At 49.3% G+C, this 25,867-nt stretch overlaps 4 protein-coding genes across 8 annotated transcripts; 3 read left to right on the top strand and 1 right to left on the bottom strand.

The window, feature by feature from the left end:
- The first annotated feature begins 27 nt into the window (after positions 1–27).
- On the top strand, positions 28–7,990 carry LOC104693316 (lysophosphatidic acid receptor 6-like). Of its 3 annotated transcripts, none has more exons than XM_010405890.4 (4): positions 28–115; positions 1,327–1,430; positions 4,125–5,367; positions 6,039–7,990. In XM_010405890.4, exon 3 carries the CDS (start codon positions 4,305–4,307, stop codon positions 5,355–5,357), a length of 1,053 nt encoding a protein of 350 aa, XP_010404192.1. In that variant the 5' UTR covers positions 28–115; positions 1,327–1,430; positions 4,125–4,304; the 3' UTR covers positions 5,358–5,367; positions 6,039–7,990. The 3 variants fall into 3 exon arrangements, with proteins under 3 accessions (XP_010404192.1, XP_039419927.1, XP_039419926.1); XM_039563993.1 differs by having other exon boundaries at positions 32–115; positions 1,332–1,430; XM_039563992.1 differs by lacking the exon at positions 28–115 and having other exon boundaries at positions 143–1,430.
- INTS11 (integrator complex subunit 11) lies at positions 7,417–16,413 on the bottom strand. Of its 3 annotated transcripts, none has more exons than XM_039563990.1 (18): positions 16,390–16,413; positions 15,725–15,908; positions 15,016–15,113; positions 14,217–14,290; positions 13,804–14,032; positions 13,614–13,712; positions 13,464–13,498; positions 12,694–12,832; positions 12,374–12,438; positions 11,921–12,110; positions 11,282–11,365; positions 10,985–11,074; positions 10,308–10,470; positions 9,953–10,060; positions 9,456–9,517; positions 8,842–8,984; positions 8,311–8,440; positions 7,417–7,589 (listed from the first exon to the last, which is right to left on the bottom strand). In XM_039563990.1, the coding sequence occupies exons 2-18, from the start codon at positions 15,750–15,752 to the stop codon at positions 7,524–7,526; spliced, it is 1,803 nt and encodes a 600-aa protein (XP_039419924.1). In that variant the 5' UTR covers positions 15,753–15,908; positions 16,390–16,413; the 3' UTR covers positions 7,417–7,523. The 3 variants fall into 3 exon arrangements, with proteins under 3 accessions (XP_039419924.1, XP_010404193.2, XP_010404194.2); XM_010405891.4 differs by lacking the exon at positions 16,390–16,413 and adding an exon at positions 16,086–16,154; XM_010405892.4 differs by lacking the exons at positions 7,417–7,589; positions 8,311–8,440; positions 8,842–8,984; positions 16,390–16,413 and adding exons at positions 9,180–9,329; positions 16,086–16,154.
- On the top strand, positions 16,228–18,617 carry LOC120411106 (ceramide-1-phosphate transfer protein). The gene is made up of 2 exons (XM_039563996.1): positions 16,228–16,415; positions 16,964–18,617. Exons 1-2 carry the CDS (start codon positions 16,288–16,290, stop codon positions 17,469–17,471), a joined length of 636 nt encoding a protein of 211 aa, XP_039419930.1. The 5' UTR covers positions 16,228–16,287; the 3' UTR covers positions 17,472–18,617.
- Positions 18,618–19,447: 830 nt separating this feature from the next.
- Positions 19,448–25,018, top strand: TAS1R3 (taste 1 receptor member 3). The gene is made up of 6 exons (XM_039563997.1): positions 19,448–20,004; positions 20,928–21,228; positions 21,809–22,588; positions 22,751–22,954; positions 23,042–23,162; positions 23,646–25,018. The coding sequence occupies exons 1-6, from the start codon at positions 19,823–19,825 to the stop codon at positions 24,578–24,580; spliced, it is 2,523 nt and encodes an 840-aa protein (XP_039419931.1). The 5' UTR covers positions 19,448–19,822; the 3' UTR covers positions 24,581–25,018.
- The last annotated feature ends 849 nt before the right edge of the window (positions 25,019–25,867 follow it).

Below are 25,867 nucleotides of genomic sequence, written 5' to 3'. Positions count from 1 at the left end.
CTGGCCTTTGTCACTGCCAGGGGAGAAGGAAGAACAATTTTGTGCTGCTCTCTTTCTTCTGGCTTCTCTCTGAGGTTCTGCTGCCTGCCTCAGGAGGAGGAAGGAGTGGGGCCGGGTATTTTTCATATTTTGGGGTGTTTTTTCCTGCTGTGGGGGGTGTGGGAGGAAGGCAGGCTGAGAGAGAGGAGAAAATGCAGCATTTCCTCTCCTCCCTTTGTGAGCTGCTTTTGTTTGATGAGGGATTTGCAGAAACAGCCTTTGGAAGTGCTCAGGTTTTTCCCCATCTCCCAGCAGCTTTTACTTCATCCTTCAGCTCCTCGTGGTGCTGTCACTCTCTCAGGGCAGGGAGCAGGGAACTCATGTTTGTCTTTATTTTATTTTAACCACTCAGCTCTGCCTGCTTGCCCAGGCTGTAAAATAAACATTGGGCAACTTGTGGGTTTTTTCCTCAGCAATGACACCAGAATCTCTGCGTGTTTTGGTTAGAAAATGACTGGAAGAATGGCAGGAATACAGAAAAGATGAAAATGTCGAGTTCTGAAGTGAAACCCTCCTGCAGTGGAAGCATTTGGGGAGTCTGGGACCTCCAGAGCAATCTCCCTTCTGTGAGGGAAAAAACTGCAGAGACAGAGTTGGTCAGAGCTCCTGAGGGCCCCAAAATTCCCAGGTTTTGTGCTGGAGGGAGCAGCAGCTCTTCCTGACCTCTCTGAGGGCCACCCTGGATTTGGGATGGGGATCAAGTGAGTGACCCTGGCAGAGGACTCGGGGATGGCCCAAATCTGGGGGTCAGTGGTGCCTGTCCCAGGCAGCAATTTTGCCTCACACCTCCTTTGGACAGGGAAGGGAAGGGTAGAGGAGATTCCTGGCTCCCCTTGGAGTTCTTTATTCCCTCAGGGAATAATTCCCAGCACTGCTTTGGAGGAGTCCTGGTCTCTGCCATGGAGAGCTGGAGCTGTTTGAGGTCTGTTTGTGCTCCCTGCTCCAGCCTTGCTGGATCAGCACAGGGAATCAGGGATTTTCCAGCTGTTCCAAACCTTAATTTGTGTTTCCAGCCAGGAATTTGCCTGAAAGATGGACTAGCAGCATTCCCTGGCTCTCCCTCCCTTTGAGCGAAGTGGGAATGCAGCTCCAGGCCCAGCTGGGAGTGGGTCAGGGATGGTTCCAGGGGGACAGGAGGGGATCTGGGCTGCCTTTGGGTGGGATTTTTGTGCTTCCCTCGTGCAGGGGATTTTTGGGGAGCACCAAAGCCCCACTGGAGCTCCCCCCCCAGTTTTTGGGGGACGTCTCAGTGACAGCTCTTGGTGGCTTCCTGTGGTTTCTCTGCAGAGCAGCAGTGACAGATTCCCCGAGCAGCTGAGCAGAGACCTCACAGCTCTGGGGGGACTTTGGAGAGGCCCCTCCTGCAGCTCCTGCACCAGACCTGAGCTCTGGTAAGTCCAGTTTCTATCTGAATTTATTATTTTAGTTTTCACAGGGCATAGAAATAATCATATTCATCCTGTTTGGGTGTTCATCAAGCTGCAGGCTCAGGTGTCTCCCCTTTCTAACAGCCACGGTGCAGAAATATCTGAAATTGAGGTTTATGTACTTGTTTCTCAACTTCTGGCCCAATAAAAACCCAAATTTAGTGGCTGAGCATCTGCCCAGGCAGGAGTTAAGTAGTAAATTACCTGGTAAACTCTGCAAAAAGAACTATTGAGGGGTTTTATTTTGGTTTTTTGCATCCCAGAGCAGCTGTTAAAAATAATCTAAAGGCACTGAATGAAAGGAGATGCTCCCTCAGCAGAGAATTCCTACACAAACTCCAAGTCCAAGTAGTTTTTATGTCCTTCATTAATACTCATTATCAGGGGGATTTTTCTATTCTTTTCCTGTTTATTTTGTGGCATTACTGGGTCTCTTCAGTTGATTCAATTTGGGCACCCTTTCCATGGGGAAATGGTTTGAAAGTGATGCTTTAAAATCAGGAGAAAAACCCCAAATTTATCAAAGTTCAGAGACTCAACCTGGGGTTTACATGGAAAAACTGAATAATTTCATGAACTCCAAATGCAGTGGGAATTTTGATGCTTTTCTGTGTGCTTGGAAATGAAATTAATGCCCAGAAACCGGAGTTCAGGGGGGCCCAAAAAAACCCACCCAGAACCGAAACCAACAAAACAATTCTGGGGAAGCAAAAGTGAATTTGGAATTTGGTCTGACCCCATATTTGAAAAATGGTAGAGAAGTCTGGCCCCTCTCAGGATGGAAGGTGTGAAGGGGGATCCTGTTAGAGGGGAAGGATTTGGGGCATTTATCTGGTGAGAAGCAGGAGCTTGTGAGGATTTTACCCCTCCCCAGCTCTCTTTGAACCCGCACCAGGCGGGTGCTCAGGGCCAAAACTCTGCGATGAAGAACATTTCAACTCCTAAATCCATCTCTCAGCCATGGTTTGGTGTTAATTTTGCTCTGTGTTTACAACCCCTTTGCTATTGGGTGCAAAACCTGTGTAAGATCCCTGGGTTTGCCTGCTTAAAATGAAACCAATTTTTTGGTCTCTTTTCACATGGTTTTATCACGGCTTTTTGTCTATTTTCTTATGGTTTCGGTCTCTTTTCTCATTTTTTTCTCATTTTTTTGTCTCTTTTCTCATTTTTTTCTCATGGTTTTTGTCTCTTCTCATTTTTTTCTCATGTTTTTTGTCTCTTTTCATGTTTTTCTCATGGTTTTTGTCTTTTCTCATTTTTTCTCATGGTTTTTGTCTCTTTTCTCTTTTTTTTCTCATTTTTTTGTCTCTTATGTTCTTTTCTCATGGTTTTTGTCTCCTCATTTTTTTCTCATGTTTTTTGTCTCTTCTGATTTTTTTCTCTTGTTTTTTGTCTCTTTTCTCATTTTTTTCTCATGTTTTTTGGCTCTTATGTTCTTTTCTCATGGTTTTTGTCTCTTTTCTCATTTTTTTCTCATGGTTTTTGTCTCTTCTCATTTTTTTCTCATGTTTTTTGGCTCTTTTCTCATTTTTTTCTCATGGTTTTTGTCTCCTCATTTTTTTCTCATGGTTTTTGTCTCTTTTCATGTTTTTCTCATGGTTTTTGTCTCTTTTCTCATTTTTATCTCTGGTTTTTGTCTCTTTTCTCTTTTTTTTTCTCATTTTTTTGTCTCTTTTCTCATTTTTTTCTCATGTTTTTTGGCTCTTATCTCATTTTTTTCTCATGTTTTTTGGCTCTTTTCTCATTTTTTTCTCATGTTTTTTGTCTCTTTTCATGTTTTTCTCATGGTTTTTGTCTCTTTTCTCATTTTTATCTCTGGTTTTTGTCTCTTTTCTCATTTTTTTGTCTCTTTTTCATTTTTTTCTCATGTTTTTTGTCTCTTTTCTCATTTTTTTCTCCTTTTTTTGTCTCTTTTCTCATTTTTTTCTCATGTTTTGGTCTCTTTTCTCATTTTTTTTCTCATGTTTTTTGTCTCGTTTTTTTCTCATGTTTTTTGTCTCTTTTCTCATTTTTATCTCTGGGTTTTGTCTCTTTTCTCATTTTTTTTCTCATGTTTTTTGTCTCTTATGTTCTTTTCTCATGATTTTGGTCTCTTTTCTCATGTTTCACGTATCTGGGGCAGTTCTGACTTTGTGAGATAAACAACTCTTGGCAGGAAGTGTGAATTCAGAGTTTCCTTTGGAAAGCACCCACCAGCCTTTGTTGTTTTGGTGCTTTCAGTGCCTCCGTTTTGGGGCCATTGTGCACATTTTAGGTGACTTTAATTCCTCACTGCCTGCAAGGGGCTCTGTTCAGGTGCCACAATGGGATTTATTTACTCAGATTTCTTTTCTGTCTGATGGGAGCTGCACTGTTGGGGTGCAGTTTATGGCCTGAGTGAGAGCCCTGCTTGTGCAGTGCCTCTTTCCCCTATTTCAGACACAAACCCCAGTCCTTCAGGCTGCTTTTGGAGCAGGTGAGTGGTGGTTTCCCTCTGCAGAGAAGGTTTTAGGGTGCTGAAAATCCACCCAGTGTGGACATTTCCCCTTGTCCCCTTCGCTCAGCTCCTCTCTTACTGTAGTGTTGTCACCTCAGGATGATTTTAGTGCCACTAAAGGCTCTGTCCACTGGGAAAACTCAAGTGTTTGTGGTTTAAATGGTTTATTTTTTCCTTTTTAGGGACACTGCTTCCCATGCAAAGCCCCCAAGCCTGACCCACAGACCTGACCAGGCTGAGCATCGTTCTGGGGTGAAACTTCAGCTCTCACCCGCTTGGGATGAAATAAAACTCCAGGAGTGAGGGATGCCTTAAACTTCACCCCATGTGAAGGGAATAATTCCTGCTCTCCAGCAGGACCCATGGCAGGGATTTCCTGGCCTGAGGGAGTCTCCAATGGGACAAATTTCCCAAGTTCCAATGGGACAAATGCCAGCTCAGGAGCAGCTTTGCAGCATTCCCTGTTTGCTGTCACCTACAGTGCTGTGTTGGTGCTGGGGCTGCTGGGCAATGCCCTGGCCCTGTCCCTGCTGTCCTGCAGAGCCAAGCCCTTGTCCCACTCCTACATCCTCCTGCTGCAGCTGGCCCTGCTGGACACCCTGTTCCTTTGTGTGCTGCCCCTCCACATCCATTCCCAGCTGCGTGGGGACACCTGGGCCTTTGGGGACACGGCCTGCAGGGTCACAGGGGCTCTGTTCTGCCTCCACATCTCCCTGAGCGTCGCCTTTTTCAGCTGCCTCTGTGCAGATCTGTGGCTGGCAGTGCTGCACCCCTTCACCTCCATCCAGCTCAGGGCCACCCACTACCTGCTGCTGGCCACGGCCCTGTGGGTGGTGGCCCTTGGTGGCACTGTCCCGCTGGTCCTCCACAGCAGGGGGGTGAGGAGCAGCACAGCCTGCTTTGGCAGCTTCCCTGGGAGCTGGGCTCACCCCACAGCCCCTCACACCATCCTGGCCTTCATTTTTGGGGTGGTTGTGCCGTTTTCCATCATCCTGCTGGGCTTCCCGCTGGTGGCCAGGAGCATCTGGCAGAGCCGGCGCAGAGCTGCCAAGAGGAAGGCCCTGGGCACCATCTCCATCATCCTGGGCATCTGTGCCCTCTGCTTCCTGCCCCACCACCTCACCCAGCTGCTGCGCTTCCTGCTGGGGCTCCGGGGGATCCAGAGGGAGCCGTTCCCCAGCCTGATCCCCGAGATCCAGAGGGTGACCTCGGCCCTGGCGAGCTGCAGCTGCTGCCTCAACCCCCTCCTGTACTATTTCCACTCCTCCAGCAGGCACTGGCACTGCCCCTTCAGGCTCAGGCTCAGGTCTAAGAGGGTGTTCACCATCTGTGACCAGAATTTCGGGGACCCCTCCTGGGACTACAAACCCAGGCAGAGGCATGGAAGGAAAAACCACGGGGATGGAATCAACTGATCCACTCCAGGTACACACAGAGCTGATATTTCCAACTATCCTTAAAAACAAACCTGGAAAACCCTTTTTTTTAAATTTTTTTCCCCCGTGTGGTGGCTGTTAAAGCAGCTGGAGATTTGATCAGGAAACTGGGACAATCCTTGGGGGAGCTGGATCCTTGGACAGGCCTCCTGGTTTTGTGTTCAGTGATGTTTTGGGCTCGTTCTGTTTAATTTTGGGGTTGGTAGAAGCCAGGGCTGTTTCCCTGGGAAGCAGCACATCCCAGGAAGGGGTGATTTGAAGGATCCAGGCAGCCCTGCTGGGCTTTTCCATGTTTTGGAGGGCTCCTGTTCCCTCCCAGGCTGCTGCCCACATTCCACAGCCAAATAGGGGCTTCTCATCCTCCCTTGGCTTCCTGAGGAATATTCCAAGGTTTCCAGCCTCGAGTGCCTGTGGATCCAAGCTGGACACTGATTAATGGAGGTTTAGAAGGGAGCAGAGATTTGATAAATCCCAGGATTTATCAGTGATGAACAAGCTCCTCTCCCCACAGGCTCGGGGAGTTCCTGCAGGAGCTGGCCCAGCTCTTTGTGCTGTGTGGTCCTCTTGAAATGTCAAGAAGTTCTTTTTTCCAGTCACATTTGGTGATTGATAGAAACACAATTATCTGACCTTTCCTCACCCCTTTTCTTGTACTAACAGACCCCACGCGGCTTCTGAGAACTGCTGAGTTTCCATCCCCTGTGAAACTGAGACTCTGGAGAAGACTTTGTCATTTGTGGGTGATTGCTGAGGCACCAGAAAACCACAGGCCTGGCTTAAAACCTGCTTAGACCCGAGTTTACTCCAGAGGATGTGGAGTTTTGGTGCAACAGAGGCTCAGGCTCAGTTTTGCTCATTCAGACACCACCCCAAAACTTCGTAAAGGGACTGGGGGCAGCTGAGAGCAGCAGATTAACAAAAATCAGGATTTGAATTTCCAAATGCAGCCTAAAATTCACCCTGTGCCCGGGTGCTGGGTTCCCCAGGCTGTGCTGTTCCTGGACTCTGCATTGGAGCAGGATTGTTGTGGCAGAATGGTTTGGGGGATCAGTCATTGTGCCACTGGAGGATTTCTCAGTTTCTCTTCGCTCAGCAGTGGCTGCTGCAGCTTCTGCCCAGAGTCAGCCGAGTTTTGGTGCTCTTGGGGCAGGGACAGGCAGGAAAGAGGTGGGAAAGGAGCAGTGGGGGTGCAGGTTTGGGGGAAATCCCAGGGTTCTGGTGGGGGTTTGGCTCTGGGAGGCTGCTCTGATCTGCCAAAGCCACTCCCCAACCCCCCTGAGCTGTGCAGGAGCAAACCAAGAGCTGGGATTCACTGAAATAGAGCTGAAGCTCTGCCCTGGTTGACTTTTGGGGGTGCAGCGTTGTGTTTGTTGTTGTTCTTGATTGGACACCTCTTATTAATTACTGTTAAAACACCAGCTTGGCCTCTGGCCTCTCCCTTCCTGTATTTTGCCAATATTTTTTAAACATTGGTGAGAAAATCAGCTCCAGCTTTTCTGAACTCTGGAAAATGATGATCCCTGTGTTCCTTGGGAGTGTTTGGTGAAGATCCTGGCACTGTGAGAGCCTCAGAGGGAGCATCAGCCCAAAATAATCCTTTACCTTTAGCAGAAATTGCTGGTTTTATCCCATTTATAGGCTGTGGAAAATCCTCCCAGCACTGGAGGGGGACTGGTTTTATCAGCCAAGCACAAGCTTTATGCTGTGGATAAAGGTAAAAAAAATGGGTTGGAGGCTCCTTGCAGCTGTCCCTGAGGGAAGGATGGGGAATTAAAGAAGTTTTGCTGCTTGGTCATCAGCACATTGAGGCTTTTACACTTTCTATGGGCTCTGTTATGCTTTTGTACTTTGAGTTTTAGTTGTTTCAGGCAGCACTGCTGGGATTTGAAGGGAAATGAGCTGTGGGAGGAGAAAACACTGAGTAATTTTTACTTCAGTGTGTAAGCAACTCAAAAATTGTTCCTCAGATCTGTTTCAAAACAGGTTCTTGACTCCCTGGATAGGTTTGTCCAAGGGGGAAAAGGTGTCACTGCAGGAATTGGACAAACACTGGAATTCTTTTACTAAAACCAACCAGAAAAAGCATTGACAATGTAAACAAAATAAAATCTGACTCTGTGACCCCCCCCCGGCTGGGCTCTGCTCTCAGGGCGTGCTCTGGGGCAAGCCTTTCTTCAGGAGGGATGTGAGATAACTGCCCAGCTCTTCGTCCTAAAAAGATAAAGAGAAATGGGATGAGAGCCAAATCTTCCTCTTGACTGTCCCAGTTGGGGCAGTAAATTTAATTTTGGTACCTAGAAATGAATTGAGAGAGTTCCTGGACCCTGCAAGATCTAAGGTGAGCTGTGTTCAGAAATGGAAACAATCCACAAATGAATTTCTGGGTGTTCTTATAAAAGATTGGTGTGAAACTGCCATTTCTCAAAGGACCTGAGGGATTTCCTTTGAGGAAAAGCCCCATTTTTGCTTGAAATCAAGGAATAAAGAACCACTGATCTTATTGCTTGGCCCTCCAGAAGCATTTCCTTGCTGTCAAGAAAGGATTTAATAATCCAGCCACAGAAAGCAAAGATGATGGAATGACTGTGAAATAAAAGAATGTTAAGATCAGAGTTTTCTACTTGTTTTAAATCTTCCCAGTAAGAACCACAATGTGAAATACTCAGCAGTGCTCAAAACACAGAGAGAACTGAATTAACTGGAATTCAGTGTAATTACCCCAAAAGTTGCCTGTGCTTCAGTGGGCCCTGAGAGCTCCTATAAAACCATTTCTGCTCAACCCCACGTGGTCAGAAAACAGCAGGGACTCCCCTCATCTTCCAGGGAAGCTCCTTCAAAGCCAGAAGGAAGAAGATTCACCCCTCACAGCCACCCCCAGTGCAGGAAAGGTTTGGAATGGAAGGAATTGAGGTCAGAAATCGGGAATTCCCACCTGGTAAGTCCAGGACACGAGCAGGACTTTGGTTCCTTGATCCTCTGAGTGCGCCGTGGCCTGGATCAGGATGGACTCCACAGTGATGGAGCCATCAGGGAGATGCTGCACTGAGTAATCCTTCAGGATCCTGGAGAGAGAGGAGATGGGATTTATTGGGGGTGCTGGGTCACCCCTGGATCTTTATCCCAACCTTCAGCCTGTTCCTGTCTTGGCTGTGTCTGAGCCAGCACCCTCTGCCCCAGACAGGGAAAACAGGGCTGATCCATTGGCTTATTCTGGTGCTTGTGTTAATCATGGAGCATTTCCTACAGAAATTATTCCTGCAGAGTTCCTCCCAGGCTCTACAGCTCCAATCTGAGCCCTGCTCTCCCAAGGAAAGAACTCTCAGGATGCTGCACAATGGGAAAAACAACTCTGAAGGTTCTGCTGTTCCCAGCTCCAAGGGGATCTGTGCTACACCTGCCTTGGGAATAAGCTCAGCTCCATCCCTGAGGGATTAAAAACCCTTCCCAGGAAAGCAGAGCTCACCCCTTGAGGTGGTTGTAGACCCTGAGCACAGTCTCGTGCTCCTTGCGCGGGTCCTGGATGTGCACGCGGCAGGTGAAGCGCAGCTGATGCTCCGCCAGCCCCAGCTCCTTCAGGGCCTGCTCGGGGGAAACCAGCCGGAAACTCTGGGGGAGAAAGGGAGAAATCCATGGAAAAACCACTCCTCTGAGCCTTGTGGAGTTGTGTTGCTGCCCTGGGGTCAGCAGGGAAGGCCGTTCCCTTTCCGTGCTGAAATATCGCTGCGTGTTTGTCACTGCAGCAAAGGGAGGGGTAACCCTGGGACAAAACATCCACCTCGACAGGAATAAATAAATGTTGAACGAAATAAGGCTGCTCTCTGCAAGTTGGTTTGACTTTGAGCAGGGGAATGATGCTTAAAGATGAGGTTGAAGAGTGAGAACTGCATCTCCTTTGTGAGAAAGCAGAGCCGCTCATTTGGGTTCCTTGTGCACCCAGAACGTGACATCACCCTGAGAGGACACAAAAACACACTCTGAGAGGACACAAAAACACCCAGAGAGGACACAAAAACACCCAGAGAGGACACAAAACACCCTGAGAGGACGCAAGCCAAGCACAAGGACTCTTTCACTCACATTATCCTTCATGAGTAACGTGCCGTGCATGAGCTTTGGCTTCTTGGCATCTGGTAAAGGACCTAAAGCGAGGCCAGGGGGAGAAAAACACAACGTGAGGTGCTGGTTTTTCACCCAAAACTGCTGCTCTGGGACTGAGGTTGGAGCTCTGAGGTCCTGCTGAGGTTCAGACATTAAAATTTTACACTTCTCAGTTCATCAATGGTGCTTAACCATTATCAGAAATATTGGCACCTAAGAAATAATGATCCAGAGCAACTCCCTCTCTTCCCAGAGCACTTCCTGATGTGAGAATGAGATTATTTTTCTGAAATTGAGTTTATAAAAGTAATTCCAGCTTTCCCAAACCCAGCTGCTACAAGCACACACGGGTAGCAGACCAGGCACGGTGTGCACATTGATTTTAAACGTTATTCAGTATAAATTTACAGCTTTCTGCCAACACCAACACTATAAAAAACAGCAGCAGGGAGGAAAATTGGGGTGGGAAGTGTCACCTATGGCTGTTTCCCTCTTGAGGAGGCCCAGGGAGATGTCCACAGGGATGCAGGGGTTGGTGAGGATGGTGGTGGTCTCTCCGTTGGCTGGCATGTAGCAGCTGACATCTGCAAAGGGAACAGCTCCTGTCAGCCCCCCTGGGGCAGCTGGAAATGCACAAAACAATCCTAACTCATGTCCAAGGGGCTCACTGCAATTAACTGGGCTTAATTAGTGCTAATGAAGATGTTACAGGCATCAGTTCCTTGAGGGGAGCTGTAAATGCCACCCCACCTGACCGTGCTGAGGGCCAGTGGATCAAAAACGTGACTTTAAAGCTTGGAGGCCATTCCTTCCCCTCCCACGGATACCTACGGAATTCCTGCTCGATTTTCTGCTTCAGGAACTCCATTTTCTTGGCTTCCCCATGGACCAGGAGCACATTCCGGGGCTCAGCCTGGCGGATCAGCTGCATGATGCCCTTGGCATCGGCGTGGGCACTGAAGGACATGTACTCCACCTGCATCTTCACTTCCAGCTGGGGGGAGCAGAGCACAGGGCTTGGGAACTGGGAATTCCTTTGGAACACACACACACAGACCCAGATCCCTCTGGATTTCATTGAAAGGAGGAAGGAGAAAACCTAAATTGTCTTAACAAAAAGCTTTCATAACTTAAAGGCTCGCGCTGCCCCATTTCAGACAATATTTGTCACACAAAAAACCCCAAATATTTAAGGTCAGCTGGTGTTTTATTATCCAAATCTGCTGAAATAGATGTAATTTTTACCTATTTGCCTAATGGGGCCTCACTATTAAACATTATAAAGTGCCCCTCAAAGTTTTATGGCAGAAGCAAAGGGCCCCTCACAGTTTTAGGACAGAAATTAATGCAAGGGGGAAAAAACCCAAGTCCAACTTTGCTACTGCAAAAGGGAAAAAAACCCAAGTGCAACTCCAAATCCAAAGATTTTGAGGTATTTTCAGTGTTGGATTCATCCTATTCCCACTGCAAGGACAAGAACTTGCCCCAAATGGAAAAATCAAACTCACAATTTGTCTTCCTTCCATCTCCAGCTTCCTCTGCCCACTGAGGATCTTGTGGCCCACAGTGCCCTGGACGCAGTAGCCAGGCATGATCACCTGGGGAAAACCAGGAAAAATCAACAATTCCATGGGTTGGGCCTGGCAGGGCTGGTAAACATCAGAATAGTCACAAATGGAGAGCTTGGAGAGCTCAAAGAGGATTTGTGTCCTTGAATTCCAGCTCCTCAGGAAAAGCTTTCCCACGACCTCAGTCCTTAGGATTCACATTGCCATAAAACATCACCCAAAACCCCAATTTCTTACCATATTCTTCTCATTCCCTGCCCACTTCCTGAAGATTTGAAGGGACTGTCCTGCATGGAGCATTCCAGGGGTTGCAAACACCACCTGGAAGTCAAAGATGTGTCATAAATCACTACAGAAAACAAATTTTTCCATTATTTATATAAATATCCTACATCTGTGCAGAGCGTCCACCAATACCCATCACCAACACTACAAAAATAGGGATTTTTGCTATTTGATTTTCTTCCCACCCTGTCTAAAATTCCCAGGAGCTGAGATACAGTTTTAGGAAGTATTTGTGAGCATCTGATGGAAAACTCTTGAGTGGTTTTATAGTGCTACCAAATAAACCAGTCAGAATTAAAGCAGCAAGAAAAGCTTGTGTGGAAAAGAAAATCCTGGTTTGAATCAGGATCTGTAGATGATACAAACATGCAAAATTTTAATTTTCTCTGAGTGTTTTACCTTCAGTGAAATAAAAATAGAAAGAGCTTTAATATTCATAGGGATGGCCTGGCCACATGAGGTTTTTGGGTGGGATTGATAGGGTGGAGGATGCTCAGGGTGCTTTTCCTAGCAGGATTTGGGACCCTTGTGGAATAAAAGAGCTGCCAGACCCCCCAACCCTGCTCTGGTCCCTCCCCAACACCCACCTACCATGGGCCCTGGGTTGTCTGCAAAGGCTCTGTCAAAGGCTTTGATGTGTTTGAACTCAAACATGTTCCTCTGCACAAAAGTTTTCCGGATTTTCTGGTTAGTCCAGGTGATGAAGAGTTTGTAGTAGTGATTGGCTTTCTCTGTCAGGCCCGTGGAAAAATAAATTGGAGCCTTCAGGTTCATCCTTTCCCTGGAAAAGAAGTGATCTGTGAGGGGCAAAGTATTTCCTGGCCATCCATACTGGGAGTCCGTAACTGGGGAGTGTCCCAAGGGGTTTTTGGTGTGTGCTTCCCTATTTTCAGGAGCTATAAATCAATATTGTAACAATGCGGGCTTTAGTGCCCTTCTCCTTGTCACTGCAGCCAAATTCCTGCCATTCCCAATACTCATCAGACACAGGAGGAGCACAAAGGAGGACAAAAAGCAGGTGGGACATGCCCAGGCTGCACTCACCAGAAAGTCTCCAATAAAATACAAAGCTCCTGGGCACGTCCAAGGGCGAAAACCGGGATGAGAACCTGCAATGGAGGTGGAATTTAGGACTTCAGGTGGGATTTGTGAAAGCCAAACAGCATCAAACGCACTGTGGTTATTATTTCTGAACAAATCCCTCAGTTCCCTCTCACTTCCTGACGTTCTTCCAATTCCCACCACTGTGTTGGGCAGTTTGGAATGAAAGGCACAGGCACAGCTCTCCGTGCGCCCAGGGGAATTTCTGTTCTCTCCTGGATGATTTGACAATCAAAACAAATCCATGGAAAAGGCCACTGTACCTTCCCCCCTCGTTCCACAGTCTCGTGAACTTTCTTCAGGAAATCCCTCTCCCTGCAGCGTTTCGAGTCCCTGATGGTGGTGGCGTAGGTGGATTCACTGATCAGCAGATCAGGGCGGCATTTATCAATCCAGGCAGCTCTGAACAGAGGGAATTCAAACCAAAAAGCAAATCAGGAGATGCTTTCTGGGTAGTTTTGATCTGAAGGTCTCCACGCTGGCTGGGGAATGTCACTGTGGCCAGAGGAAACAGGAGTAAAGGCGGGCCTTGGGAATTCTGTGGCAGCTTCAGTTCATTTTAATTAATCCAGCTCAAAATTGAGATTACAGACCTTGAAAAGGAACATTTATCCAGGTTTACATGCATTAAAATATTCACCTGAATAGCAGGAATATTATAAATCTCTCATTATACCAGTGAAAATACACTGAGGGCTGAGGTTTGTGATTCATAATCTCTTAGAAAGTAAAAACGCCATGAAAAGACATTTCAAACATTGAAGTCCAATTATTATACAGCCCTAAAAATAGATTGATGTGAGTATTCGGAAGATAAAATGTGAATATTCAGATTACATTAAGGTCTGTCTGGCAGGTTTAATGTAAATCTCTTCACCCTCACAATTCAAAACTGCATTTATGTTTCCAGCAAAGACATCATTAAATATTCCAAAAAATCAAAGCTGGTGAGCCCCTACTCTTAACAGCAGCTGTGCTGAAATCTTCCAGTGAGAAATACTCAAAACTCACCAAAATTCAGCTTTTTGCTTACCCCAAGTGTCTGTCTGGTGTCATGTTATAATCACCCTGAGGGGAGAAGAGAAAGCCAGTGATATTTTTGAGGCAATGGAGGGATGTGTAAATATCTGGGAATATCTAGAGGTAATAAGAGGGAAATCATTCCAAATCTGGGCATACTCACAGTGTAAACCACGGACTCACACCCAACCTTGATCTGGAACATGGCAGCTCCCAGCACGTGGCCTGCATAGTAGGCCTTGATCTCCAGCTCCTCATCCACCTGCCCCAACAGCAAAACACTTCATTAATGCCAACATTTTCAATTAAAATCAGTTTTCTTGCCTCCTGCAACACCAGAAATGCCCTTTCACCTGCACTGTCTGGTGAAGGTGCACAGCCACCACCTTCTTCATGCAGTCTTTGATCATCTGGGAGGTGAAGAAGTTGGTTTCCCCTTTCTTGTCCACGGTGATTTTCCTGTAGTCCTCCAGCAGGATGGGGCAGATGGCCTTGGTGGGGTGGGTCATGTAAATGGGGCCATCGTACCCAACCATCTCACTGAAATAGGGCAGGGCCCCACAGTGGTCCAGGTGGAAGTGGCTGCAAAAAAAAAAACCCCACAGTGGTTGCACAGAATTCAGCTGAGGTAGCTCCCAGACCTTTTCCAGCTCTGCAGGACATGGAAAACCACCCAAAATATGAGGGATGGACTTGGAGAGTGTTTGGGATGTTAGGGACAGCACAAAAAGCATTCCCATTTCCCAGAAGGAGGGAAGTGCCTCACCTGATGATGACACAGTCCAGGAAATCCGTCAGCCTTCCGTTCTGGGTGATGTAGGAGAAGTCAGGGAAGCGCCTCTGCAGCCATGGGAAAACAGGCAACCATCAGGAATGCATCACTGATCCAAAAAACCCAAGGAGTGAAGGGCCTGGAACACTGGGAATGTGCTGATCCCTCTCCAGGCAGCGCCAGCAGCTTTTGTGTGCAGGGAGAGGCACAAAGGAGGGCACAGACAGAGAACTGACCGCTCAATAAATAAATAATTTATATAAATTATTTTATCTTCCAAGTAGAACAGGTGCCCAACACATGCTGGCTCTGAGGCACAAAGCCCCAAAAGCTTTCCTGTCACAGCCCATTTGCTGCTTGAACTCTTAATCCTACAGAATATTGGTGCTTTATTCCTTTCCTGCTGGTGTCAGGGGACCCAAAACCAGGAGTGTTTCCTTCTCTCTCCCTGGAGCTTGAGATGTGTGGTGAGGATCCCACAAGGAATGAACTGCCCCAAAGCAGTCGAGCTAAGGACAGGAATCCTGCTCACAGGAAATCCAGAGAGGCCAAAAGCACCTGGAATGGAGCATTAGCAGCTGCCTTCATGGATATTTTTCCAAAGTCCACCAGCCAGGGAAAGGAGGGCAGCATTTCACACATTTGAATACTTGAGAGGATGGATGATTTTGGGCAGGAAGGGAAATATTTCAAGGGGAAAGAACAGCTCTGCCCTACTCCAGCTCCAGCAGTGGCTGACAGAGGCGCCCAAAGGTGCTCAGGGGATGGCTGTGTCAGGGGATGCTGCACTCACATCATCGTTGTAGCCCATGTGCATCCCACAGTCCAGCATCACGTTCTTCCCAGCGATGGACACCAGGATGCAGCTCCTGCCCACGTCCTGCCCAGCACCTGGACACCAGCAAAACACCAGTAAAACACCAGTAAAACACCTCTGGCAACAGCTGCAGTTCTTTCAAAGGACAAGCAGGGAAAGGCCTGCACAAACTTCCTGCAACTGCAGTTTGAAGGAAGAGAAAAGAATCCTTTATCTGGCAAGGATTAGAAGTCTGTTTCTTGTGCACCTCCCCAGCTGCTCTGCTCTCATTAAGCTCTAATTAAGTCCACACCAAGCCTGAAAATTAAATAAAGCAGTTCTCCTGCTCAGCACATCCTCTGCCCCCTCAGTATGAACCCATAAAAAAAGATCAAACAAGGAAAAAAAGAGAAATATTTTCTTTCTGTGGCTCTTTAGCACTGTAGATGAATTAATGCTCTACCACAATACCACAGTGTCTTTACCACCAGTATCTTTACCAGAACATACCAATTAACCCTGATTAATTACTCAAAATAGCTGTAACTGTCACTGGGAAGAGGAAGGGAGGACGGTGAGATGCTGACAGGAATCACATCAGGGCACTCTGCACACTGCCCCAGAAGTCTGGCCAAAATTATCCTGAATTCCAAATTCCACAGGTTTTCAGTGTTTGTATTTCAAGACGATTTTGGGCTGGACTTACCCAAAGGAGTGACTTTGATCTCAGGCATTTTAACACACTCCAGGTCCCAAACCCGCACAGAAAATTACTCCAAAAGTCGATCCGTGGGGGCCACAAAAAGAGAAGATTTCGCAGGTTTTACAAGGGCCATTTCAAATATTTTTCAGTGTCTGGCCGAAGACTCGAGCAGAGGCCGAACTTCTTCCTGAGAAGAGACAGAAAACACGGGTAAGATAATAAACAACTTGTGGAAAATCGGCCGTGCTTGGCTTCGATATCGACCATCACCGCTGTGAGGGGGGAAACACAAGTAGAAGCACACAAAAACACACCAAAAAAAAGCATAAAACTACATAAAAACCCCAAAACCCCGCAAACTCACCGAGGCCCGGCCCGCAGCCCCTCACAGCGCCCGGCGCCTCCTCCGCGCCTGCGCGGCGCCGGCGGGCCCCGCCCCTCGCGCACCCCGCGCGGATTGGCCGGGCCGCGGTGACGCACGCAAAGCGGATTGGCCAGCGGGGTGAGGGACGCGGCGCTGATTGGCCGAGCCGGGCGTGCGGGAAGGAGGAGGAAGAGGAAGGGCGATGGCGGCGGCGGCGGCCGCGGGCGCGTTCAGCCTGCGGGAGGTTCTCGAGGCCTTCCAGAGGTGCGTGACGGAGCAGCGGGAGGTGCTGCTGGAGCCCTACCTGAGCGGCTGGCGGGGGCTCATCCGGTGAGTGCCCGGGAGCGAGCGGGTGTTGCCCTTGGAGGGGGGCTGTGGGCAGAAGGATGGAGTGACAGGACAAGCAGCGATGGCTCCATAATGACGGATGGGAGATCTCCCTTAGAACGTGACTGCTATTTCTTCCTAATGTCCCATCTGCTTTAGGCCACGGCGGATCGTACATTGTTATATTATCAGGAGTTCAGAGCAGTTTCCGTAGTTTAACCCATTAAAACGAGTTGTGGCCTTTTCCAGCACCGGAGCTGACAGGAAAGATGGAGCGCGACTATTTACAGGAGCCTGAAGTGGCAGGGCAAGGAGGGGTGGATTCGAACTGGCAGAGACTAGGGTTAGACAGGATATTGGGAAGGAATTCCTGGCTGTGACGATGGGGATTGATTTCCCAGAGAAGCTGTGGCTGCCCCATCCCTGGAAGCGTCCAAGGCCAGGCTGGAGAACCCGGGATAGCGGATCCATAGCAGCGCGTGGGAGCTGCCTGCTCCTATTCCCCCATCTACCCCAAACCCTTCTGTAACCCCCTAACTCCCCTCCCGCAGGTTCCTGCAGAGCCTGGGCACCGTCTTCTCGTTCATCTCCAAGGACGCGGTGGCCAAGGTGTCGCTGCTGGAGGGGCACTGCGGGGGCCGGCAGGGACAGCAGTACGTGTCGCTGCAGTCCATGGTGCGCCACGAGCTGGCGGCGGGGCCGGCGGCGCTGCGGGCCCGCTCCGACTCCGGCTGCCGCACGGTGCTGCGGCTGCACCGCGCCCTGCGCTGGCTCCAGCTCTTCCTGGAGGGGCTGCGCTCCGGCGATTCCCGCACCTCCGTGGTCTGCACCGACGCCTACAACGCCTCGCTGGCCGCTTACCACCCCTGGGTGGTCCGCAAGGCCGCCACCGTGGCGTTCTGCGCGCTGCCGTCCCGCGACGCCTTCCTGGAGATCATGAACGTGGGCCCGCGAGAGGAGGCCGTGGCTATGCTGGGAGAGGCCATCCCCTACATCGGCGATGTTTACAGCATCACCCAGGAGCTCTTCGCACAGCACAAGCTGCTCGACCTGCCCTGACAGCGAGGGGGAGGCCACCGAGCCACGTTCCAGCAGGACCGGGATGAGCCCAGGGTGAAAATCACATTTTCACAGAAGCACAAGCCTCTGACGCTGGTTATTTCCACTTTTTCTTTCCAGCCTGGAGTTGAGGAGTTGGCCAAACTATTCAGGATGCCTCACTTTATAAGGGAAAAATGTGGACCAGTTCTTTTTTTACATCTGTCAGTTTGTGTGTAGAACTCTACAGTTAGGAAAAAAAAAAAAATCCACATTAGGATGAGCTGCTAAGGGATTTTTTTGGTTGTTGTTGTTCCCAGCAAGGCTGGGAGGGGGGTGTTTTCCTTTTTAAGCTAAACTTCAGCAGCCTGTGTGCATTTACAGCAATAATTCTGGCCTCGTGTGACAGCCCAGAGTTGAGCTGTGGTGTCTGAACACGTTTCTATCCCATGTGAGCTCACCTGGCCACTTTGGTTTATACAAAAATCCACCTGGGGGCTTTGCTGGAGAATATAATCCTGAGCAATGCACGTGGGAAAGGCAGCTCCTTTCCCTGTCACAGGCACCCCATCACTGCTGCTCATTCTGGGACCCCAGGAACTGAAGGAGGTGGGGGTGGATGTTGCTACCTTAAAGAGAAAGCTGGGCCTGGAGCAGGGATCCATCCAGCAGCACCTTCTCTGTGTGTCACATCCCTGCCTGTTGAATCCATGCTTTTTGCACTTGGGATGTGCAGCAGATTTTAATCTGTGCTGCACAATCCCCTTTATCCAGCCCAGGCTGCAGCCTGGAGCTGTTTGCCAGCCATGCCTCTGAGTTGTGTTCTTATGCGTTGATTTTATTTATGAATGTGTCAAATGCCTACAAAAAAAACGATTTCTCTGCCTCTCTGGGGGAAAAGCCACACTTGTACTGTAAATCACTCCTTTGTGATGTTTCTGGCTTCTACTGCAAATCACTGGAAGAGCCAGAGGATGTCAAATGGGATTTCCTGAGCTTTTGGAAAGCTGGAAAAGCACCCCAGGGTTAGTCCAGGATGACAGGAACAGTCGGGGTTGTCCCACAGGGTGATTGGCTCTTTTTGGCCTGATGTAACACTGAAAAATTCAGGAAATCACTATTACCTCATGGAGCCTGGACTAACTCGACATTAAATGATGCAAATAATGTGTTTCTGAGGAGTGTCCTCTGTGGGATCACACTCGGGGGGTGTGGTGGTGGAAGGGACATGATTTACAGTGTGACCTACTCACACTTTCTTTCCTGGAAAAATCTGTTTTATTTCCCTGGAGATCAGCTGGTATTTCACCTGGGCAGTGAATGAAATGCCTTAAATTAAATTAAATAATGTGGGTCAAGGGAAAAAATGGATTTAGATCTCTTGAAGTGGTGGTATGGCAACAAGAAAAATACTTTTTCTCCCTTGTCACATTCATTCTCAACTACTCCTCGTAGGAGATAAATATTAATATTGAAGATGAACTTGCCCAAAATTCAGGATTGTGTTTAGAACTTATTTTAAGAAGTTTTACAGTTAAAGCTGACACTTATATAGTCCAAGAAAGGGAAAGTATCCTTTAAAAAATGCCAGTATGAACATACCTGGAAAACACAGCTGCAACTGGTGCTTCCCTGAAGTATTCCTGTATTTAGCTCTCTGCATCTGCTTCTCTTCCTGCAAGGAAAATATTCCAGCCTTGGAGCATCACTTTGGCAGCAGAAGATGTTTTCTGATACAGTAGAAAATGCAGGAAATTGAACTTTTCATTCAGAGCTGTCCTAAAATCCAACCCTGGACAGAAAAAATACAGCGATGGAACCTAAATGACCATGCTGTGAATTCGGGTTTAAACTGAAATTAATATCCCAGCTCAGTGTGAGGAAAAAAAACTTAGATCAGCCAGTAACAACTTCCTAAAAAAATATCAGTATAGCTGAGTGACAGCTCCCCAACCTTGTGACCTAGGAATGGCCTCTGCAGGCAAATTCGTGCCATGCCCTGAGGAAGATTTGGTTATTTCTGTGATGAGGTGACCTCAAATTAAAAAAAAAAATATACATAAAAATGACTGACAAAAAAAATCAGAGTGGGGCACCTGAGTTTTATCACCTCTGCCAGAGGAACCCAAATTTCCACAGCTGTCACAAGGAATGTGTAAATCACTCTGGTAAAGGCAGTCAGGATGAGGGCAGTGGTTTGCACGCAAGTGCACTCAGAGTGCACCCACTAAATTAAATCGAATCCATTTTGCTAAACAAATTCCCTGCCATTCCTTTAATCCCTCCGAGCTCTATTTAAAGAGGCTTCCCAGGAAGTGCTGAGCCCAGATTCCCTGCTCTTCTTCCCTCTCCCAGATTCCTTTTCCCCCAAAATGCTGGTGCCAGAGCTTTGGCTGTGCCTGAGCTTTGGCTGTGCTGCCTCCCTGAGCCCCTCGTGCCTGTCAGCTCAGTTCCACAGGCCGGGGGATTTTATCCTGGGGGGGCTTTTCCCCTTTGGGAAGGACACTGTGAACCTGACAGCTCGCTCCCAGCCCACCCTGCCGCTGTGTGAGAGGTGAGAGCCGTGCTGGGGTCAGCAGGGATGGGCAGAAATGGAAAATGAAGTGGTTCTGGTGGTGGTGGGATGGGACAGAGAAGAGCTTTGAGGGGTGGAGCACTGGGACATCAAGTGGTCCCAAAATGGAAATGTTTTTGTGTTTCCTTGATGCTGTCAAACTTCAACCCCATTTTGATGAAAGCTTTTAGCAGCAGTGGTTTCCTCAGAGCTTGAAATTGTTATTTTTGGTTCCACACCCTGCTCCCCACGGGGAGATCCCAGTTTGGGATGGTGCTGTTGCCTTTTAGGGGGTAAAAGGATGCTCAGCACCAGGCACAGGGCAAAGCAGGAGACAAAATCGGGTGGTTTGCAGCTCTGCCAGGGTGTGAGCAGCATTTCCTCCTCAGTTACACCCGGCTGGTTCCCACCACCACATCAGCACCTACCTGCAGCTCTTTGTGAGGAAAGTGAAAGGCCAGGCTGGTGTCCCTCCTCCTGCTCTGGCAGCAGCAAAGCAGGGTCCAAAATCCTTCCATCTTCACAGCCCCTGGGGCAGGGAATGTGCTCAGTGTGCTGACATACACAGAGGAGGAAAATCCCAGGAAAAATCCCACCTCTCTCCTTGAATTAGCACTCTGGGAATCGCTGGTTCATGGGTGAAGGACACAAAGTCTTGACTCTCACAGCTAAACTGGTCTCTACCTCTGTTCCCTCTCCTGGGAAGCTCCAAGGATTTATTTGCTGGCAGAAAGGATTAATTGGAAAGGTGCTCACACTCAAGAGTAGAAAACTCACAAGTGGGTCCAGGGATGCTCTGCTGACAGTGCCAGGAATGTCCTGCTCGGCCACAAGGATGCCAAGATGTCCAAGAAGGTGAGATGAGCTGATCCCTTTGTGACAGCACTGCCAGGCCACACAATTCCCACCTCCTCTTCCCTCAGGTTATTCACGGACGGGCTGATCTGGGCTCTGGGGATGAGGTTTGCCATCGATCAGATCAACAATTCCAGCTCCCTGCTCCCGGGAATAACGCTGGGATATGACATGTATGACACATGCTTCGAGGCCCTGGTGGCCCTGCAGCCCAGCCTGCTGTTCCTGACCCGGAATGGCACCACAGGGATCGGGGTTCTCTGCAACTACACCGAGTACCAGCCCCGTGTCACCGCCGTCATCGGGCCCCACAAGTCAGATCTCTGCCTGGTGACAGCCAAGCTCTTCAGCTCCTTCTTGATCCCACAGGTAAAGAAGCTCTCTGGAGAAGCAGGAATTCTCCCTCTTGGTGGTTAAAGCACAGATTGCAGTCTCTCCTCTGCCACAGGTTTCCGGAGTGGTTTGGGTGGGTCATCGAACTGCCCTCCTGGACACACTCGAGTGTTTAATTTCCCTGAGAGAACAGAGCTCAGACGACTCTGATCCATGTAAAATGGGAATAACAGAGCTCCTGGAGGATCCCCGTGACAATCCATCTGTGATTAAACACTCAGTTACCACAACAGAGAGCTCTAATGATCAGGGAGGTTTACCCCCGGGGCTAAGAAATATCAGAGTCTTGGGTGTAAATATCAGAGTCTTGGGTGTATCGTTACACAGTCGTTAATTATCACTTCATTAGTGAAAAGGGACATAAAGGAGACAATTCATGGCTGTCTTGGTGAATGCAGCTACGACGGGCCCACCCCTTGGGATGAGTTTTTACCACCATCCCATCCATTTTTGCAAATTCAATGCACTAAAACTAAAGAAAAAAAAACCGGGTGAGTGACCTGGACTGTGGCCACTTCCCTCTTTCCCTCACTTCCTCTCTGTTCCACACACACAGGTCAGCTATGGGGCCAGCAGCGACACCCTCAGCAACACGGAGCTGTACCCGTCCTTCTACCGCACCGTTCCCAGCGACAAGAACCTGGTGGAAGCCGTGGTGCTGCTCCTCAACCAGTTTGGCTGGAACTGGATTGCCACCATTGGCAGCGATGATGAGTACGGCCGAAGGGCCCAGGCTCTCTTCCTGAGCATGGTTGGCAACGACAACGTCTGCATCGCCTTCGAGGGGCTCATCCCCACAGACCTGGCCGAGCCCAACGCCAAAAAGCAGCTGGAAGACACAATTAAATCAATTAACAGCACCAAAGTCAACGTCATTGTGCTGTTTGCCTTCAGCCTGCCAGCCCAGGCCCTGCTGGAGCACAGCATCAGGATGGGGCTGGGCAAGAAGGTCTGGATTGGCACGGAAGCCTGGATGCTGTCTGACATCGCTGCCTCCATCCCGAGCATCCAGAGCATCGGGACAGTGTTGGGCTTTGTCATGAGAACAGAGACAGTCCCTGGCTTCCAGGAGTACGTGGCTGAGCTCTTCGGCTCTGTTGAGCAGGAGGAGTTCTGCAGGGAGTCCAGGGAGCTCAGTCGCCTCATGAACGCCGAGGTGCTGGACACGCACTGCCGGCAGTGCGGCCACGTCACCCTTGGGGACATCAGCCCCATGCTCAGGGTGACCACGGTGCAGCCGGTGCACGTGGCCGTGTACGGCGTGGCCCACGCCCTGCACAGAGCCCTGGGCTGCACCCCCAAAGCCTGTCCCAGAACATCCATCAGGTCCTGGCAGGTGAGGAAAGATCTGAGGGGCAAACAGCTGGTTTTTGTCACATCACAGCCAGATTGTCCCAATCTCAGCCCTCCTAAGGGACAACTGATTCCAGCTTGCAGAATTATCCTCCAAACAAGAACGACTGTACCCAAATCAATTTTCATTTCATTTCCTCCCCAGCTGCTACACTTCATGAACACCCTCCCGTTCGAGGTAAACGGCCAGAGCTTCAGGTTTGACCAATCCCACAGCACAAACACTGGATACAAACTCATCTTCTGGGCCTGGAGGAATGGCACCCTGACCTACCTGCCTGTGGGGGACTATGACCAGTCCCTGTACGTCCGAAAGTCCCAGATCCAGTTCCACACTGCAGATCAGAAGGTAAACATGGCACAATTCATTCTGATTTGTTGGAGATTACAATTCTCCTGAAGGTGCCTGGCTGATGCTCATTCCTGCCTTTGCCAGGAGCCCACATCCGAGTGCTTCAGGCGCTGCCAGCCAGGACAATTCAGACGAATAAAAGGATTCAACCTTTGCTGCTATGACTGCACAGACTGTCCAAAAAACACCTTCTGGAGCAGCACAGGTGAGGTCTGGGGAATTTAAGGGCTTTAACTGGATTATTCTATCTACTGGTTGAGGTAATGATGAGCTGGGAGCTGTGCTCCATGAGCACTGCCAGGTGTTCCCCTCCCTGTTCTGATCTTCACTGGGGACCTGCCCGTTGGGCTCAGAGGGAGAGAATGAGGACAACATCTCCAGAGGTAGGAGAGGGGGGTATGATGGAATTCTGGGGGCATAGGTAGAAGAGAGGCATAGGATAAAATTCTGGGATTGCTGGGGAAGGGAAACAGTGGCAGGAAATACAAGGATCCTTCAGGGAGGAGGGTGGAAAAGGAGAGGGTGAACTATCCCAGGGTTTGGAGATCCAACACGCCTTGGAGGGAGGGAAACAGGCAAAACACCACCCAAACGACCACCTAATCCCCGTCTGTGCTCCACCCCCGGGGCCTGCCAGGGGTGGCAAGTCCCCAGGGGCTGCAGGGTGGTCACCAGGCTCTCTTTGCAGACAGCACCAGCTGCTCCCCGTGCCCGCAGCACCAGTGGGCCCCTGCCCGCAGCACGCGGTGCCACGACCGCAGCGAGAGGTTCCTGTTCTGGGACGAGCCCCTGGCCGTGGCCTTGGTGACCCTGACGGCCCTCAGCACGGCCCTGAGCTGTGGGACAGCGCTGCTCTTCCTGAAGCACAGGCACACCCCGCTGGTGCAGGTGTCTGGGGGTGGCAGGAGCCTCTTTGCCCTGCTCTCGCTGGTGCTGCTGAGCCTCAGCTGCTGCCTGTACGTGGGCAAGCCCAGTGACGGGCTGTGCACGGCGCAGCAGCTCTCCTACGCCCTGTGCCTCAATGGCTGCTTCTCCACCTTCGTCCCCAAGGCCCTGGAGATCGCCCTGGTGACAGAGTTCCCCCGCTGTGCCCCCAGGCTCCTGCGCTGGGTGACCCACAGCAGGGCCTGGCTGCTGGTGGCCGCGTCCCTCCTCACCGAGGGCTTGCTCTGCCTCTGCCACCTCCGGCTGGGCCCCGATTTCCTGGTGGCTGACTACCAGTCCCTGCCCAGCGAGGTGCTGCTGGTGTGTGGCACCAAGTCCTGGGCTGCCTTTGCCCTCCTGCATGGCTACAACAGCTGCCTGGCCTTCGCCTGCTTCCTGTGCACCTTCATGGTGCAAACCCCCAGCCAGAGGTACAACGTGGCCAGGGGCATCACCTTTGCCACCCTCATCTATTTCATCATCTGGATCTTCTTCATCGTGATTTTTGCCACGCTGAGGACGGTCCTCAGGGCTGTCACTCAGATTTGCACCATCCTGGCCACCACTCTGGGGATCTTGGTGAGCTACTTCATCCCCAAGTGCTACATCATGGTGTTTAGGCCTGATCTGAACACAGGGGATTATTTCCAGAACCTCACTGACGAGGAGCCAAAGGAGGACTCGGTGAACAGACAATAAACCACATCCTCTGTCACCTGCTCCTCAGCAGAAGCTGTTTTTGAGGAGATAATCCTGTTTCTGAGCACCCTCTGGCCCCAGGCACAATCACCACATGAACTGAGCTGTGAAAGCACAGGGCTCTGCTCAGCAGCTGGAGTCCAGAAGAGCAGCCTCCATCCTCTCTGGAAACACCTTTCAGCCCCCAAAAGGAGCCAAAAATAGGCTCAGTTAATGAAACAACCTCCAGAAATTGTATTTTACATCAATCTCTTGAGTCTGGCAATGTCAGCCAGAAGCCTCACCCACACCATTTCGCTGTAAACACTCCTGATAATTTCCCTTTCTTATTAACCAGGTAACAGCTCCAGAGATACATCCAGGAATCCTTTCCCAAGCCTTGTAAGAATTTTCAAATCTGTCCAATAAAAGAGAAGTAAAAAGAACATTCTGACAGGTCACAGCAGTTGTGTGTGTGAGATAAAGGGGGCATTACCCATTCAAATCCCTGTTCACTCCATTTGTGTTCCATGGAAATCAGGGAAGGACACATGGAAATGAGCAGTGTGCAAATCCCACTCTCCAAAGGCACAGCAGGAGGTTCCTCCATCCCAAAAAAAACCAGGCAAAGGTCACCAAAAGCTTCACACTGCTGCCAAACAGTACCAAGTAAATATCCACTCATATCACCAAGATCTTTTCTTTTCCCCACTCATGTTCACAAGTAACTATTCTGCTCTTTTGTTCCTTAAAAGTTTTTCCATTTCTGCTCTTTTATTCCCTAAATTAAAAATTTCCCATCTCTCCACTGTGTGTTACTGGAATTTAATCAGTCCAGCTCAACTGAAGAATTTGCAAATTCATTTCAACCAATGAGTATTTTCATTCTTAAAAAAAAAATAAAGAACCTCTTGGCACGCTGCAGAGTTACTTGTGCCAGATTTTTGTGATCACCTGCATGCAAAATTATTCCTCAGTGTGATTAAAAAAACCAAAACTCTGACCTGGAGCCTGGAGTCCTTGTTCCTGGGGCCTGCAGGAAATCTTCACAACCATGTTGGTGCACCTGACTCTCAGTATTCCTTGCTCCAGGGCTGTGGTTTCAGAGCAGAGAAGCATTAAACAACTTTTTGATCATCATTCCAGAAATGGGGAAGGGAAAAAAACCCTGATTTAACTCCACCAGGCCCTGCAGGAAAAGGTTGTCCAAAATTATGATAATATTCACCTGAATTCTGATAATTTAATATCCACCTAAATGGGAAATGCTGGGATTTATGGCATTTAAACAATGCTTGAATCTCCCTT

Source organism: Corvus cornix, chromosome 21 (assembly GCF_000738735.6).
Source record: "Corvus cornix cornix isolate S_Up_H32 chromosome 21, ASM73873v5, whole genome shotgun sequence".
NCBI classification, from domain to species: domain Eukaryota; kingdom Metazoa; phylum Chordata; class Aves; order Passeriformes; family Corvidae; genus Corvus; species Corvus cornix.
The sequence above is the reverse complement of the archived record's forward strand: the minus strand, read 5'-3'. Positions and strand labels throughout refer to the sequence as shown.

Coding starts and splice junctions, on each gene's coding strand:
- LOC104693316 (XM_010405890.4), top strand. CDS start 4,305: ATGGCAGGGATTTCCTGGCCTGAGGGAGTCTCCAATGGGACAAATTTC.
- INTS11 (XM_039563990.1), bottom strand. CDS start 15,752: ATGCCTGAGATCAAAGTCACTCCTTTGG. Junction 13,713..13,803: donor ACCTTCACCAGACAGTGCAG/GTGAAAGGGCAT, acceptor CTGTTGGGGCAG/GTGGATGAGGAGCTGGAGAT. Junction 10,471..10,984: donor AGATGGAAGGAAGACAAATT/GTGAGTTTGATT, acceptor TGCTCCCCCCAG/CTGGAAGTGAAGATGCAGGT.
- LOC120411106 (XM_039563996.1), top strand. CDS start 16,288: ATGGCGGCGGCGGCGGCCGCGGGCGCGTTCAGCCTGCGGGAGGTTCTC. Junction 16,416..16,963: donor GGCTGGCGGGGGCTCATCCG/GTGAGTGCCCGG, acceptor CCCCTCCCGCAG/GTTCCTGCAGAGCCTGGGCA.
- TAS1R3 (XM_039563997.1), top strand. CDS start 19,823: ATGCTGGTGCCAGAGCTTTGGCTGTGCCTGAGCTTTGGCTGTGCTGCC. Junction 20,005..20,927: donor ACCCTGCCGCTGTGTGAGAG/GTGAGAGCCGTG, acceptor CTCTTCCCTCAG/GTTATTCACGGACGGGCTGA. Junction 22,589..22,750: donor CATCCATCAGGTCCTGGCAG/GTGAGGAAAGAT, acceptor TTTCCTCCCCAG/CTGCTACACTTCATGAACAC.